Source organism: Pleurodeles waltl, chromosome 2_2 (assembly GCF_031143425.1).
Source record: "Pleurodeles waltl isolate 20211129_DDA chromosome 2_2, aPleWal1.hap1.20221129, whole genome shotgun sequence".
NCBI lineage: Eukaryota > Metazoa > Chordata > Amphibia > Caudata > Salamandridae > Pleurodeles > Pleurodeles waltl.
This window is the reverse complement of record NC_090439.1, coordinates 454,343,667-454,359,982: the sequence shown is the minus strand read 5'-3', so window position 1 is coordinate 454,359,982 and position 16,316 is coordinate 454,343,667. Positions and strand designations below refer to the sequence as shown.

At 43.0% G+C, this 16,316-nt stretch overlaps 1 protein-coding gene across 2 annotated transcripts in view; it reads right to left on the bottom strand.

Annotated features, from left to right (window-relative positions):
• Positions 1–16,316, bottom strand: part of FAM210A (family with sequence similarity 210 member A) — an 80,587-nt gene that overhangs the window by 58,585 nt on the left and 5,686 nt on the right. For both annotated transcript variants that reach the window (XM_069219920.1, XM_069219919.1), the window contains 2 exons: positions 16,096–16,281; positions 14,609–15,126 (listed from right to left, as the gene is read on the bottom strand). In XM_069219920.1, coding sequence (XP_069076021.1) covers positions 14,609–15,099 — 491 coding nt within the window. In that variant the 5' untranslated portion in view covers positions 15,100–15,126; positions 16,096–16,281. The remainder of the gene's footprint in view (positions 1–14,608; positions 15,127–16,095; positions 16,282–16,316) is intronic.

Below are 16,316 nucleotides of genomic sequence, written 5' to 3'. Positions count from 1 at the left end.
TTGTGTATAAGTACTGTTTAACTATAAGTGGTATTGCAGGAGCTTTGCATCTCTCCTAGATCAGCCTAAGCTGCTCTACTATAGCTACCTCTATCAGCCTAAGATGCTAAAACACTACTACATTACACTAATAAGGGAGAACTGGACCTGGTGTAAGTACCCAAGGTACCCACTACAAACCAGGCTAGCTTCCTACATTGCCACACAAAATGCAAGAACAGGCCTCTAGTATGTACGGTGAGGACTAAAATCAGAAACCGAACTCCCTACAGCTTTGGAAAGGACAAAACTGAATAAAGGGTGAAAAATAAGAGAAGTAGGTGCTAGAATCAGTCTATGTGTTGCAGATAGATGGGAAATGGCATACCAGAAATGCCTAGCGATCCACCTCTGCCATCATGTTTAAAGGTAAAATAAGCAGTCCTGGAAACAGACACTGCTTTGAGCTAAGACCTGAGATACAGAAGCCAAAAGGGGGATATTACTGGTTGGAAAAGATCAAAATAATACCTGCTAATGCGTTTCTCCTGACAAAGGGGAGTTACGCGTCTGCTACATAAAGATTAAATAAATGGATGGCTTCCGCTTTAAAAAAAACGAGAAAAAAAAAGAAAAAAAAAAAGATTTAGATATCTTGCAAAGCCTATGACTTCATGTAGAAACAAAATGAACGAGAAGCCAGGCACTCCCACTAAACACAGACGCCCATGGGGCATGTGTAAAATCAACCAATTATACTATATTAAGTATCAACAAAACACAATGGTAACATAAGCAGAAAGCACCCCTTATGTGAAACAGCTGCAAGCACTAATATTCCTCTAAGAGTGTGGCAACACTACGGGAGAGCTGGATTGCATCCAACAGGCAGTGTCTAGTGCAATCAACTTTTTCCAGCTCACTACACTGTTCTCCTGTTGGTCTTGCTCATCCCAAATAAAGAACTCTGCAATATGTGATTGCTAAATTCCATCACATGTAGTTTATTTTACTAGTTCCAGAGGAAAGGCACTATTACATGAACATTTCTACACTGCTTTACTGTACATAATTCTACACTGCCTGACTGTGCACCAAAACCTATTTCTAAAATTGTTTATTTCTGCTCTAAGTTTTGGTGGATATCTGAAAAGGGAATTCCTAGATGGCGGGTGATGGAGGTCCCACACATTTCCATGTATAAATGGAACAGGCTTAGTGCAAAGCTTCAGTATAGCATTAGCCCTGCTGCTCCTGTGTCTCCTCAGCTGCCACCCTTTAATCTGGTGCCAAGAATTAAAGATGGTAAACTCAACTCCAGGATCTAATTTAAAATTCTCATTTGGTATCTGATAGAGTATTTACTTATTGGTCAGTCCCCAAATCTGCCAGCAGAACAAACATGATTCTAAATAACCAGCAAGAGAGAGCCAGGCGAATGCCGCATGGGGCCCTCAATGTCATCAGCACAGTTTTGCACAATTGCATTATAAATCTTGGTTGGATCAGGATACATGGTTGCAAGTCTGGTAAGAATAGGAACAAACCTATTAAGAGTACAATTATCCCATTCAATCAGCCATTGCTTCTTGAAGGAATCAAGCAGTGAAGTCTCATTCGAGACGGAGAATCTACCAGCAATAGTGCAGAAACAGATATGATACTCCCTGGGGAAACCCCACATGAACTTGTTGAAATTAATGTGGGCAACTGCGCCCTCTGCCCACTGATAACTATTTCAGACCGTTTGAGGAGACTGAGCAAGGGGCAAAACTATGCCCTGCATGCTTCCTCATGGGTGGAGAGAGGTTAGTTAAATTGGCATCTTTTAAAAATGTCAGTCCTGAGACAACTGAAGGAAAGACTGAGGACTTCACTGAGAATTAATTGTCTAACCATGGGGCACAGGCTGCAAATAAAAGTGACTGTTTTGGTGAAACAGAAAGCCACGAGGCAGCTGCTCAGTCAGTCTTGTACATAAGCAAAAAAAAAAAAAAAGCGCCAGTGGCTTGCCACATACACAAGAAACGCACCAAAGGGAAGACATTGGCGGAGTGGCCGCGCCAGTGACCTTCCAGCAGTGGAAAGCCCTAGATGTGATGATTCCAATAGAAACAAGAGCTCTCTAGAGCCCGGATAATCAGCTGGGCTGCAGATCATACGTGCGTCTAAAGAGATGAGTCCTTCAGAGAGCACCTACCTTTTGGAAAATTGTCTTCAAAAGCAGAAACGTACAGGATGAAAGTTTTAGATGGAGAAGCCAAGAGCATGGCATGAATTAACACCAAATTTCTGACCAATACATAAATTGGTTTTCAGCACCCAGCATCATCATGGGTCTCACTGTCCATCATGGCAAAAGCAAGTTAACAAGAAAGAAAGGGCCTTAACAGTGGAGTTTACTTACCTTAAGACATATGGTTCTTCTCTGACTGCGTGCCAATGATGTAATCATACATTTCAAACCAAAGATAAAGGAAGCAGCATGATTCTCTACTGCTTTGACTTTAGTAATAATTGTGGCAGAAAGACTCCGTAGAACCCACTGCAATATACAAATCTAGAGAGGACCAAAACAAGCATCAGGTTAGCCCTTCAAGAGAAAAGCAACAGTGGCAGGATAACTCGAACCTCACGTAAACAGTAGAGCACATGTTTTCTACATCTGGCAGAACCTGAAGAGTGAGGTTTCTACAATAAATTGTTGTGTAGAGAAAGAACAGATCATGGTAAAGGTATGAAAGCACTAAGTTAAAGGCTCCTACTCTGCAGAATGTTTAAAAAACTAACTAGGCTAGTGTCTTTTAAGCAGAGAATGGGGACCTTTTTCAAAAACGGCTATGCCAGAGAGATGTCAGACATTCATGGAGATGGCCATTAACAGTGGCTGCTTGGTTTGGGTACCGGCCCGTCCCCTACAAATAATACTGTGCAGCAGAAAGAAATGCAACAAGTAATGAAGATCTGAATGTCACAAGTGAGGTTCAGATTAAAAACCAAACAAAAAACAAAAAAAAGAGGAATGGGAGGGTGAGAAGAAAATAGGAGAAACAAGTGAGACACTGGAGTTGCGGGTGAAGCAACAAACTGCAGGGCGCTTGGAAATTCAGAAAACAAGGTACTTCCATTAAGGCCAGATGATAAAAGTTGCTTGGAGAAGCAAGTAGCATATTTAATAAAAATCTAGGTGCAATATGGTTGGAGTCATAAACGCTGGACACCAGGGTGCAGTTGTCTACAGCATTTATTTCCTCTATTCATCACTTAGACCGTTTGTTCTGTTGAAATGAGTTAAAACAAAGGAGCTGGAAAGACAGGAAGGGAGAGCTGGCTAGTCACTCTCGATGGTTTAGATCTTGGAACCAAATAGGTCTGGGAGAGATCCTAATGCAATGCTTCGATATGACTGCTTCAGTAGGGAATTAAAATCAGTCTTGGATATAAAATATCAGGTGCCATAAATGCTGTGGTGGATCAGGCGAAGAAGGGACTAATGTTTGATTAAAGATTTGTAGTGGGATATAAACTGTCTACCCTGATGTACCCCTATTAAATGCCATTGTGCTGGAAATGGCTCTTTTTGCAGGGTTATCCCCAAACGTGTTGTCTCTGACCTCCGGTTTTTAGTCCTGTGCTGAACTTCGGTTTTCCTGGCTTTAGAACTCTGGGCACTTTACCACTGCTGACTGGTTCTAAAATGCAAGTGCTCTCTGTCTAAATGGTATTAGTGATTGGCTTTATCTATGATCGGCATCTTGGATTTATTAGCAAGTCATAAGTATAGTGCACCATGTGTGCCCAGGGCCTGTAAATCAAATGCTACTAGAGGGCCTGCAGCACTGATTACTCCACCCAGAAGTAGCCTAGTGAACATGTTTTAGATCTTCCACTGCAGTGTCTGTGTGGGCAGTTTTAAACTGCCATTTCCATCTTGTAAGTGTACCCACATGAGAAGCCCAAAACGTCCCTTTTACTGCATGAACGTTACCCCTAAGGTAGCCCCAAGGCTGTCCAATGGGAACGGCACAGTGTATTTAAAAGGCAGGACATGTACTGGTGTGTTTTACATGTCCTCATAGTGAAATACTGCCCAATTCAGTTTTCACTATTGCAAGGACGCACTCTCCCATAGACTAATATGGGGATTGCCTTGAAATATCATTTAAGTGTAATTTACCATTGGGAGCAGCCCCTTGAAGTGTGTCTGGGGCCAGGGCAGGGAAGGCAGGATCTTGTGCATTACAAAGATTTTTCATTGAAGTTTGCCTATTTCAAAGGTAGATATGGGTATCAGTGCTGGACCTCTGACCCTGCAAGGGTAGAACACTTCTGGACTGAGGACATTCTGCCTGGACGAAGAGCTAGACGTTGTAGGAGGGACTGCCACTCTGTCTGTTACTTTGCTGGGCTGGCCTGCTGCTTCGGTCCTAGGAGTGAAGGACTGGACTTTGCTTTCTACAGACTGCTTTCCAAAGTTCTCCAAGGGCTTGAACTGAGCTTGCCTCCTGTTAAGAAGGCTCAGGGACATCAAAGACTTCATCTGTCAGTGCCCGCGCTCTTCTGCTGGGAGTCCTGATTTGTCAAGTGGTGCCAACTCCAGTCCCATGGCCTTTGTAAGTGTAAGCTGGTGACCTGAAGGAGAAAATCCATGCACCAATGCACCGCTGCAGAAAAATCTATGCAGCACCCGTTTCTCCATCAGCGCAGTGCATCTGGATTTTCCACGCATCGTCGCTGGGGTATCAACTTCTCATCGACACCGCACTGTAGTATGGAACAGAAGCTGCGTTTCTGGAAATCAATGCATCGCTTTTCCTGCAAGGATATGAATCAATGCATTACCTCCCGGCCAATAAGAAACTGACATCACCTCTCCTGCGAGGAAAAAAAAAAAAAAAAAAAAAAAAAAAAAAAAAAAAAAAAAAAATCGATGCATCACCTCCCCTGTGCAGTAAGGAACCAACCATTACTTTGCTTTTCGACACCTCACCTTCCCTGTAGCCCTCATCGTCTTTGTTTTTGACACATCCCAGGTAATTTGTGTTCACCGCTTCAGTTAGGCTGTCGGCCACTAGCCGATGCCCGCACTAACTCCCTGGTGCGAGCCACGACCAGTGGCCGACACCAGGGAGGGGGTCAAAAAGAAAAAACCCTGGAATCTCCCCCCACCCCTTTGTGACATCAGCATACCATGAAGTGCACTGATGTCACTATCGAAAACAGGCCCCAACAGCCTTCCCAACATTCGGGAAGGCCTCGTTTGAAAGGGGAGATTCTCCCTTTCTGAACTTTTTGTGAAAAGATAGGTTCACCCCTGGAGGGGCGCGATCGCACCAGATCGCCCCCAGTGTGAAAAAATATATATATATATATGTTTTAATTATATTAAAAAATATGAATATTGAAATTGACGGGGTTACCCTGCTCACTGCCGACCCACCTGTGGGGGCAATATTTTTTTTTAACAGCTGTATGGTTTCCCTGGGGGCCACTATGGCCCCCAAAGAAACCATACAGCTGTTAAAAATATATAGAGACCTATATATATAAATAAATATGTCTATAGATAGATCTATCTATAGCAATCACTTTTATCAAGGCGTGTGTGGTTTCGCTGGGGGCTATGATCGGCTCCCAGAAAACCACACTCACTTAGAAAAGTGATCTCTTTACATATTCGTCACCAGTTCTCTTGCAGTTGCAGCTTGCGTCTTCAAAGCAATGCAAATGCTTCAACAAACACGTTTCAACTGTAGCTTTTAGGCAGGAATCAAAAAGTCAAGTAACTCTTGTGATTATGTTTCTGCTAGAAAAGGATCAGACTTTTGACTAGGGGCAGTTTTGATGCCATAAAGTAGTGCAGAAGGTTTATATCCCTACCACAAGGATCAAAACTGTATTATATGTGAACAGCTGAGTGGATTAGTAAAGGCAGTCATTACTGTAGGAAGCTGGACTGGCTTGTAGTGAGTACCAAGGGGTACTTGCACCTTGCACCAGGCCCAGTTATCCCTTATTAGTGTATAGGGTGTCTAGCAGCATAGGCTGATAGATAATGGTAGCTTAGCAGAGCAGCTTAGGCTGAACTAGGAGACGAGTGAAGCTCCTACAGTACCACTTAGTGTCATATGCACAATATCATAAGAAAACACAATACACAGTTATACTAAAAATAAAGGTACTTTATTTTTATGACAATATGCCAAAGTATCTCAGAGTGTACCCTCAGTGAGAGGATAGGAAATATACACAAGATATATATACACAATACCAAAAATATGCAGTATAGTCTTAGAAAACAGTGCAAACAATGTATAGTTACAATAGGATGCAATGGGGACACATAGGGATAGGGGCAACACAAACCATATACTCCAAAAGTGGAATGCGAACCACGAATGGACCCCAAACCTATGTGACCTTGTAGAGGGTCGCTGGGACTATTAGAAAATAGTGAGGGTTAGAAAAATAGCCCACCCCAATACCCTGAAAAGTGAGTGCAAAGTGCACTAAAGTTCCCCAAAGGACAAAGAAGTCGTGATAGGGGAATAAGGCAGGAATGACACAAACCAGCAATGCAACAACGATGGATTTCCAGTCGAGGGTACCTGTGGAACAAGGGGACCAAGTCCAAAAGTCACAAGCAAGTCGGAGATGGGCAGATGCCCAGGAAATGCCAGCTGTGGGTGCAAAGAAGCTTCTACTGGACAGAAGAAGCTGAGGTTTCTGCAGGAACGACAAGGGCTAGAGACTTCCCCTTTGGAGGACGGATCCCTCACGTCGTGGAGAGTCGTGCAGAAGTGTTTTCCCGCCGAAAGAACGCCAACAAGCCTTGCTAGCTGCAAATCGTGAGGTTAGCGTTTTTGGATGCTGCTGTGGCCCAGGAAGGACCAGGATGTCGCAAATTGCGCCAGGAGGTAGAGGGGACGTCCAGCAAGACAAGGAGCCCTCTTAGCAGCAGGTAGCACCCGGAGAAGTGCCAGAAACAGGCACTACGAGGATGCGTGAAACGGTGCTCACCCGAAGTTACACAAAGGAGTCCCACGTCGCCGGAGACCAACTTAGAAAGTCGTGCAATGCAGGTTAGAGTGCCGTGGACCCAGGCTTGGCTGTGCACGAAGGATTTCCGCCGGAAGTGCACAGGGGCTGGAGTAGCTGCAAAAGTTGCGGTTCCCAGCAATGCAGTCTGGCATGGGGAGGCAAGGACTTACCTCCACCAAACTTGGACTGAAGAGTCACTGGACTGTGGGAGTCACTTGGACAGAGTTGCTGGATTCGAGGGACCTCGCTCGTCGTGCTGAGAGGAGACCCAAGGGACCGGTAATGCAGCTTTTTGGTGCCTGCGGTTGCAGGGGGACGATTCCGTCGACCCACGGGAGATTTCTTCGGAGCTTCTAGTGCAGAGAGGAGGCAGACTACCCCCACAGCATGCACCACCAGGAAAACAGTCGAGAAGGCGGCAGGATCAGCGTTACAGAGTTGCAGTAGTCGTCTTTGCTACTATGTTGCAGTTTTGCAGGCTTCCAGCGCATCAGCAGTCGATTCCTTGGCAGAAGGTGAAGAGAGAGATGCAGAGGAACTCGGATGAGCTCTTGCATTCGTTATCTAAAGTTTCCCCAGAGACAGAGACCCTAAAAAGCCAGAAAAGAGGGTTTGGCTACCTAGGAGAGAGGATAGGCTAGCAACACCTGAAGGAGCCTATCAGAAGGAGTCTCTGACGTCACCTGGTGGCACTGGCCACTCAGAGCAGTCCAGTGTGCCAGCAGCACCTCTGTTTCCAAGATGGCAGAGGTCTGGAGCACACTGGAGGAGCTCTGGACACCTCCCAGGTGAGGTGCAGGTCGGGGGAGTGGTCACTTCCCTTTCCTTTGTCCAGTTTCGCGCCAGAGCAGGGCTAAGGGGTCCCCTGAACCGGTGTAGACTGGCTTATGCAGAATTGGGCACATCTGTGCCCAAGAAAGCATGTCCAGAGGCTGGGGGAGGCTACTCCTCCCCTGCCTTCACACCATTTTCCAAAGGGAGAGGGTGTAAGACCCTCTATCAGAGGAAGTTCTTTGTTCTGCCATCCTGGGCCAGGCCTGGCTGGACCCCAGGAGGGCAGATGCCTGTGTGATGGGTTGGCAGCAGCAGCAGCTGCAGTGAAACCCCAGGAAAGGCAGTTTGGCAGTACCAGGGTCTGTGCTACAGACCACTGGGATCATGGGATTGTGCCAACTATGCCAGGATGGCATAGAGGGGGCAATTCCATGATCATAGACATGTTACATGGCCATATTCGGAGTTACCATTGTGAAGCTACATATAGGTAGTGACCTATATGTAGTGCACACGTGTAATGGTGTCCCCGCACTCACAAAGTCCGGGGAATTGGCCCTGAACAATGTGGGGGCACCTTGGCTAGTGCCAGGGTGCCCTCACACTAAGTAACTTTGCACCTAACTTTTACCAGGTAAAGGTTAGACATATAGGTGACTTATAAGTTACTTAAGTGCAGTGTAAAATGGCTGTGAAATAACGTGGACGTTATTTCACTCAGGCTGCAGTGGCAGGCCTGTGTAAGAATTGTCAGAGCTCCCTATGGGTGGCAAAATAAATGCTGCAGCCCATAGGGATCTCCTGGAACCACAATACCCTGGGTACCTCAGTACCATATACTAGGGAATTATAAGGGTGTTCCAGTAAGCCAATGTGAATTGGTAAAATTGGTCACTAGCCTGTTAGTGACAATTTGGAAAGAAATGAGAGAGCATAACCACTGAGGTTCTGGTTAGCAGAGCCTCAGTGAGACAGTTAGGCACCACACAGGGAACACATACATATAGGCCACAACCTTATGAGCACTGGGGTCCTGACTAGCAGGGTCCCAGTGACACATAACAAACATACTGAAAACATAGGGTTTTCACTATGAGCACTGGGCCCTGGCTAGCAGGATCCCAGTGAGACAGTGAAAACACCCTGACATACACTCACAAACAGGCCAAAAGTGGGGGTAACAAGGCTAGAAAGAGGCTTTCTCACAATTACCTGCGCTATAATACAAATCAAATGTATGTGCGAGGGGACACTTTTGCAGGGTGGTAGTGAGGGAATTGGAAGAGGAAGTAATGGGAGTGGAAGAGCCGATAATGATTGTCGGGCTGGGCGCTAGAGGCACTAAAGACTGTGCCGAGTGGTATGTAACAAGGTAAAGTAATAGTGTGTCTTTTGTTTTTTAGGGTGTCTTGAGAGAACATGCTGATTGAGAGAAGAAGCAAAGGTAAGGTGACCTCTACTGTTGCAGGTATCACACACACTCACCCACCAGCAATATTGTGATACTGTCTACGTAGGCTAGTGTTTTATAGCGACAGTTTAGCCAGTAGTAGAGATGGCATCTCGCTGGATGACTGCTGCTTATGCCCTAGGTCGGGTTATAGAGGACAGCTCTGATGTAGGATCAGAGAGAGAGACAGCAGATACTGATACAGCATCTGAGGGATAGGACAATGGTGCAGACTCTGTGATTTTTCAGTCAGGGGAGTCCCATTTGATAACTACTCTTCCAGTGATTATGAGGGAGGTGATGAAGACCGTCCTGCTGTCCCTTCGCAAGTACAGTCTGTGCAGCGGGACAATAAGGGGTTAGCCCAACCCAGAGAGCGGGTGCATGTGGCGGCAAGCACAGAGAGAGTGCGCTCTTGGGAGCTCCCCAATTTAGTTCAGCCCCAAACTCCACAGCCCAAATCTTATTGTGGAGACATCAAAATTATCTATCCCAAAACAACCTGGTTTTATAAGGCAGGCACCTGTGTTTTTGGTCCTCGGCTCTGCAGCCATATAGGGAAATCTACCAAACCCAGGTATCCTGGAAACTAGACATCCGGGGGAGTCCACAGGTGTGACTTGTGTGGATTCCCCAAAGTTTTCTTACCCAGAATACCCTGCAAAGCTGAAATGTTTAAAAAAAAATCATTTTTTTCTTGCATTACAGTCACACAAACTACAGGAATATGCTGGGATCCACAAAAATGCAACCACCCAGTGTTTCCCCCACCTGTCCTGATAAAAACGCTACCCCACCTGAGTGCCTGTACCTAGTGCCTGCGTCAGGAATGGATGACCCCAGGGACAACAGATGCCCTCATGTAAGGACCAACAATGACAGTTGTGTGATCTATTCCTGACACGGGCACTAAGCCTACCCACACAAGGGAGGTACCGTTTTTTATCAGGAGACTTGGGGGAATGCTGGGTGGAAGGAAGTTTGTGGCTCCTTTCAGATTCCAGAACTTTCCATCACCTACATATGAGGAAAAAGTGTTTTATTTGCCAATCTTGAGGTTTGCAAAGGATTGTGGGTAACAGAACCTAGTGAGAGCCACACAAGTCACCCCATCCTGGATTCCCCTAGGTGTCTAGTTTTTAAAAAATGCACAGATTTGATAGGTTTCCCGAGGTGCTGGCTGAGTTAGAGGCCAAAGACTACTGCTAGACACTTTCCAAAAAACACGTCAGACTTGAATGTAAAAATGTGATGTGCCCATGTTGCATTTCCTGTCGCGGGCAGTATGCCTACCCACACAAGTTAGGTACCATTTTTATCGGGATATTTGGGGGAATCACAGAATAGCAGAACAAGTACTATTGCTCCTTGTCTTTCTCTACATTTAAGATAGTATGTAAAAAAGAAGTCTATTTGAGAAATGCCCTATAATTCACATGCTCGTATGGGGACTCCGTAATTCAGAGATGTGCAAATAACCACTGCTTCTCAACACCTTATCTTGGGCCAATTCTAGAAATTAAAAGGTTTCCTTGATATCTATTTTTCAGTCTTTATATTTCACCAAATGAATTCCTGTATACCCGGTATACAATGAAAACCCATTGCAAGGTGCATCTCATTTATTGGCTTTGGGTACCTAGGTTTCATGATGAACCTACAAGCCCTATATATCCCCGCAACCAGAAGAGTCCAGCAGACGTAACGGTATATTGCTTTAAAAAATCTGCCATAGCTGGAAAAAGTTGAAGACAACGTGGCCGGAAATGGCTCTTTTTTTACCTAAATTTCAATATATTTTTATTTTAGCTGTTACTTTCTGTAGGAAAACCTTGAAGGATCTACACAAATGACCTCTTTGGCTAAATTCAGAATTTGCCTACTTTACTAAATGTTTAGCTGTTCGGGATCCAGCATTGGTTTGACACCCATTTCTGTCACTAACTGGAAGGAGGCTGAAAGCACACAAAAAAATAGTAAAAATGGGGTATGTCCCAGGAAAATGCCAAAATTTTGTTGAAGTGTGGTTTTCTGATTCAAGTATGCCTGTTCCTGAAAGCTGGGAAGATGGTGATTTTAGCACTGCAAACCCTATGTTGATGCCATTTTCAGGGAATAAACCACAGGCTTTCTTCAGCGGCCCTTTTTTCCCCAATTTTTCAGAAAAAAAAACGATTTTAGCTGTATTTTGGCTAATTTCTCCGCCTCCTCCAGGGGAACCCATGAACTCTGGGTACCTTTAAAATCTATAGGATGTTTGAAAAAAAGGACGCAAATTTGGCATGAATAGCTTATGTGGACAAAATGTTATGAAGGCCTTAGCGTGAACTACCCCAAATAACTAAAAAAGGACTCAGACCAGGGGTTTAGGGGGTTGGGGGGAGATGGAAAGTCCAGCAGCTAAGGAGTTAAAAATAAATTGCCATTTATTCCTAAGGATTAAGATTCATTGAAACCTTTAAAAGGTGATATATTTACTTGTGCATGTTGACAACACCAATGCGTTTCGACCCTCACGGTCTTGATCACGGTGATAACACAATCCATTAAGTGCCCTATTTATGCTAATCCTCTCAGCCATGCCCTTATGTGGCATTCTGGGATATGTAGTCTGCACAATGTATACATATACTGAATTAAAAGTTCAATACAATCAATTATAAACACCAAACCAATACACTAGCTTGCACCCACCAAACTCCCATGACAAAGAAAACTAAAAAACTAATTTTAAAACAAAAAAATTAGAACCAATACTCTACTCATTACTCCAATTAATCATGATTTACACTGTAATTATCTAAATCCAAATGTCACAAATATATATAATCATATATAGTATCAATCTCAAATTCCACATATATATTTTCAGATCATGTCCATTTACTTCATTATGGGGTCTAGTGCACCAACTACTAGGACTTTTAACTATCCAATTTTCTACAAATAATATGATCAATTACTTTTTACATAAATAATATAACACAATTCATATTCTACAACCATAATTATAAATGACAGTATAATTCTTTGTCGCAGTTAATCCCAAACGGAATCTTAGTTTTAATCTGATAATATATCTGGACTCCAAACGTCTCAATTTCTGAACTCTATCACCTCCCCGTTCATGTTTTTGTATCGTACCAATGCCATAATATTTCGTGAACAGCCAATCTGATTCTGGATGGGTTTTCAAATGCTTGGTCATAGCATAAGTATTATCCTCATTTTGCATTGGTATCTGATCCAAAGAGATAGTGGTATTGGACAGAGAGTGGGTACTCGCCCCTCAATTACATATAGGAAAGTGCCATCCTTAAAAGATATGTTAGTGAAAAGCCACTTTGAGACTCCTAAAATTCCTAATTGGTTAGCAGATGCAAATGAGGGCTTTTTTTGTTGCAAAAAGTAAAAGTGCAAAGCATGCAAAATTGGTTGCAACAAAAAGGCTATAACAGATGTTAGGGGAAAAGAGATTATGATTAGAGAAAGAATCACATGTGAAACAACTTTTGTGGTATATGTTTTATAATGCCGATGTGGTCTTAGATACGTTGGCAGTACTATATGCCCTTTAAAAAAGCGTATCTTAGAACACATCAGAGCTGTGCAAAATGAGGATAATACTTATGCTATGACCAAGCATTTGAAAACCCATCCAGAATCAGACTGGCTGTTCATTAAATATTTATGGCATTGCTACGATACAAAAGCATGAACGGAGAGGTGATAGAGTTCAGAAATTGAGACGTTTGGAGTCCAGATATATCATCAGATTAAAAACTAATCGAAGAATGACACTGTCATTTATAATTATGGTTGTACAATATGAATTGTGTTATATTATTTATGTAAAAAGTAATTGATCATATTATTTGTAGAAAATTGGATAGTTAAAAGTCCTAGTGGTTGGGGCACTAGACCCTATAATGAGGTAAAGGGACATGATCTGAAAATATATATGTGGAATTTGAGATTGATACTATATATGATTATATATATTTGTGACATTTGGATTTAGATAATGGCGAGTGTAAATCATGATTAATTGGAGTAATGAGTAGAGTATTGGTTGTTATTCTAATTTTTTGTTATGTTAACATTTGTTTTTTTAGTTTTCTTTGCCATGGAAATTTGGTGGGTGCAAGCTAGTGTATTGGTTTGGTGTTTATAATTGATTGTATTGAACTTTTAATTCATTATATGTATACATTGTGCAGACTACATATCCCAGAATGCCACATAAGGGCATGGCTGCGAGGATTAGCATAAATAGGGCACTTAATGGATTGTGTTATCACTGTGATCAAGACCGTGAGGGTCAAAACGCGTTGGTTTGTTTGGGATCATTTCACATATTAAATGAAGATTTGTGCAATCCTGTGAGTGCTGCTTCTTTGACATAAATGTCAAGCTGGTGTGAAGATTAAATAAGGGAAATGTCCTTCCCTGGCGTAGGCACCGACATGAAGTAAGCGCCCCTTATCTGGACCTTTTGGGACTAATATATATATATATATATATATATATATACACACACATATACATACATACATACATACACACACACACTTCACACATTGCTTCTCAGATAAGCTGCTGTGTGGCTCCCTGACTAGACTGAGGGCCTTACTTGGAAATGGTGCAAACCACTGCCAACCAGAGACCCCATTTCTAAAACATGGGATGGAAAAGATTTTGGAGTGAGTTCATAAAGGGTAAATCTGAGACAGAGCATGGTTGAAAATGACTATGAAGGGGTAATGGTGATAAGGCAACAGTATCAATTGTAAAAATGCTCAGCTGCCCACAACAGGCGTTGTTAATGAAGAGAGATCTCCGCAAACAGAACCTTTCAGTTTGATTTAGCTAGCACTGCGCTTTAAAAAAACGTTGACGGCTTTCACAGAGACTGAAAGACTTCACCGTCTATGTGGTTTTGTTTTCTAAAACACCAAGGGAAGTACAAATGTTGATGATGAGCAAAATGGCTTTTTAGCTTAAGGCACTGTGGCGAAAACCAGGGTGCTTCTTTTCTGTAATCGTTTGGTGAAGACTGCACTAATGATCCTAACAACAGCAGTTAACTATCTAAACATTTGACAACCCGATATATATACATAGCCTTCACTGGGTGCCCACAACTAGATGGGAAAGCTTATATGTATACACCCTCATCTCCCCTGAAAAATAAACCCCCTAACTTGATATTTAATTGTTAAGATCTTTCCTGCATTTGATTCTGTATATGAGAAGCCTTACCTTCCCACCATCTTTCCCTTTAGGACATGAGAAAAGCGTTACAAATAAACAGAGTCTAAGAAAAAGAAAGCATACACATGATCTTCCCACACATGTACTTACTTCATAGCTGCATAGTAGAAAGATCCAAACCAAATGGTAGATGTCACAAGATGCACTGGAATCATAACTTTACCGTACTGCTTAAAAGTTCTTTTGAACCTTTGGAACAGAGTGAGTGATCGATCTTGCAAGGGGTCAGTCTCCCCTGCGCTAGGTGTCACCCCAGCGTCAGTGGTGCTGCCTGAAGCAGACTCTTCTGTGACACCTGGGCCTGCTACAGTGCTGGGCTTTTCAGGCTCTTTTGGAAGTGGGTCCCTTGGCAGGACTGGAGGCATGTCAAGTGGTTTCTTTATTGGCATCTCGCTGTGTGGAGGGGATACATGCAGCCACATTTTTTGGGAGGCGAGGACGACAGCCATTTGTTGTCTATTAACTGGTGCATTTGGGAACCGCTTTAAGCACCAACACTGTTGAAACTGACTGGTTCGGGAGGACACCAAATATACATAGTCTGTGTGGTGGCTCAAAGCCTGTAGAAAGTGTCGCTGCATTTTGAAGGATGGTATTGGTTAGGGCTCCTAAAAGGTAGAAACACAAAGATGAATATAGTGGTCACAACTGTGTTGAGTTTATTTCACAAATGCTTGCAAATCATCAATACCATGTTTAAGTAAACCGAGTGCTTGGTCAAGGAAAAGAGCAGGGAAATAAAATACTCATAAAAAATAATTTGTATATTCATCTTATGTGAATAACATCTTGCTTCCTGTTGTAGAAACTGGTATAGCCCAACTGTAAACTTTTATATACATCTTTATTTGAACAGTCCTCAGTGTGTGGTTCAACTGGGGAGCAGAGAACCAATAATCTCAATACCTGAGACACACTAAGAAGCGATAAATGCAGTATAACAGTACCCAACACCTCATTCTGTTACACAGAGGATGATCATTAACTTTCATTGCCATGAATATGCTTTATAAAATCATCAACAGTATGGAAACATGACCTTTTTTCCAGGATCACTATAAATAACTGCAGACAGCCTTTCAGTATCTTGTAGACGACAAAAAGGGAAGCAAGGAGCGAAAGTTAGAGAGGTTGTTGGAAAAGGAACTGGTGCTGAACAGCATAGCTTACTTGCAATGTGTACATCAAACATGGCATGCCAGTTTAGGATCAGAAATGTTCTACGCATGACACAGTAGTGAATAGTGCACCAATAAGTAAACTATATCATGAACCGATTTCCTGGGAATGTTAGTGTGAGTGCGTATACAATCCCTAGGTTAATCCACAAACTGTCAGAAATGAAGGCCATTGTTTCTGGCACAGCAGAACTATTTTGCTTTGTGCCGAACAGACTACGAACATTTCTCACATTGAAACTACTATGCCTTGATGATGCCAACTTCCATAGTACAATGCATGACGCCTAAAGAACCAAATACGCTCTTCTCGTTACAAAACACGTGCTGAATGACATCACAAAAAACTCTTTAAAAAGCAACATTAACTAAAACCAGGTAATAACACAATGGCCTTACCTTCGGCTTGCAAACTGTGCAGAGTGCAATATTAGGGGTCGAGGTAGATTTGCAACCCCACAAGGCACAAAAGAAGAGTTTGGTCAAGGGACATTAGTCACAATTCCAATAAGAAAATGAAATGCATGTTGGTGGACATGTGCCTGGCTACAGCAGTGTAAATCTTCATCTGGCACTGGCATGGAGCTGAAGCAAGAAAAAGAAACCATTAGATGTGAACA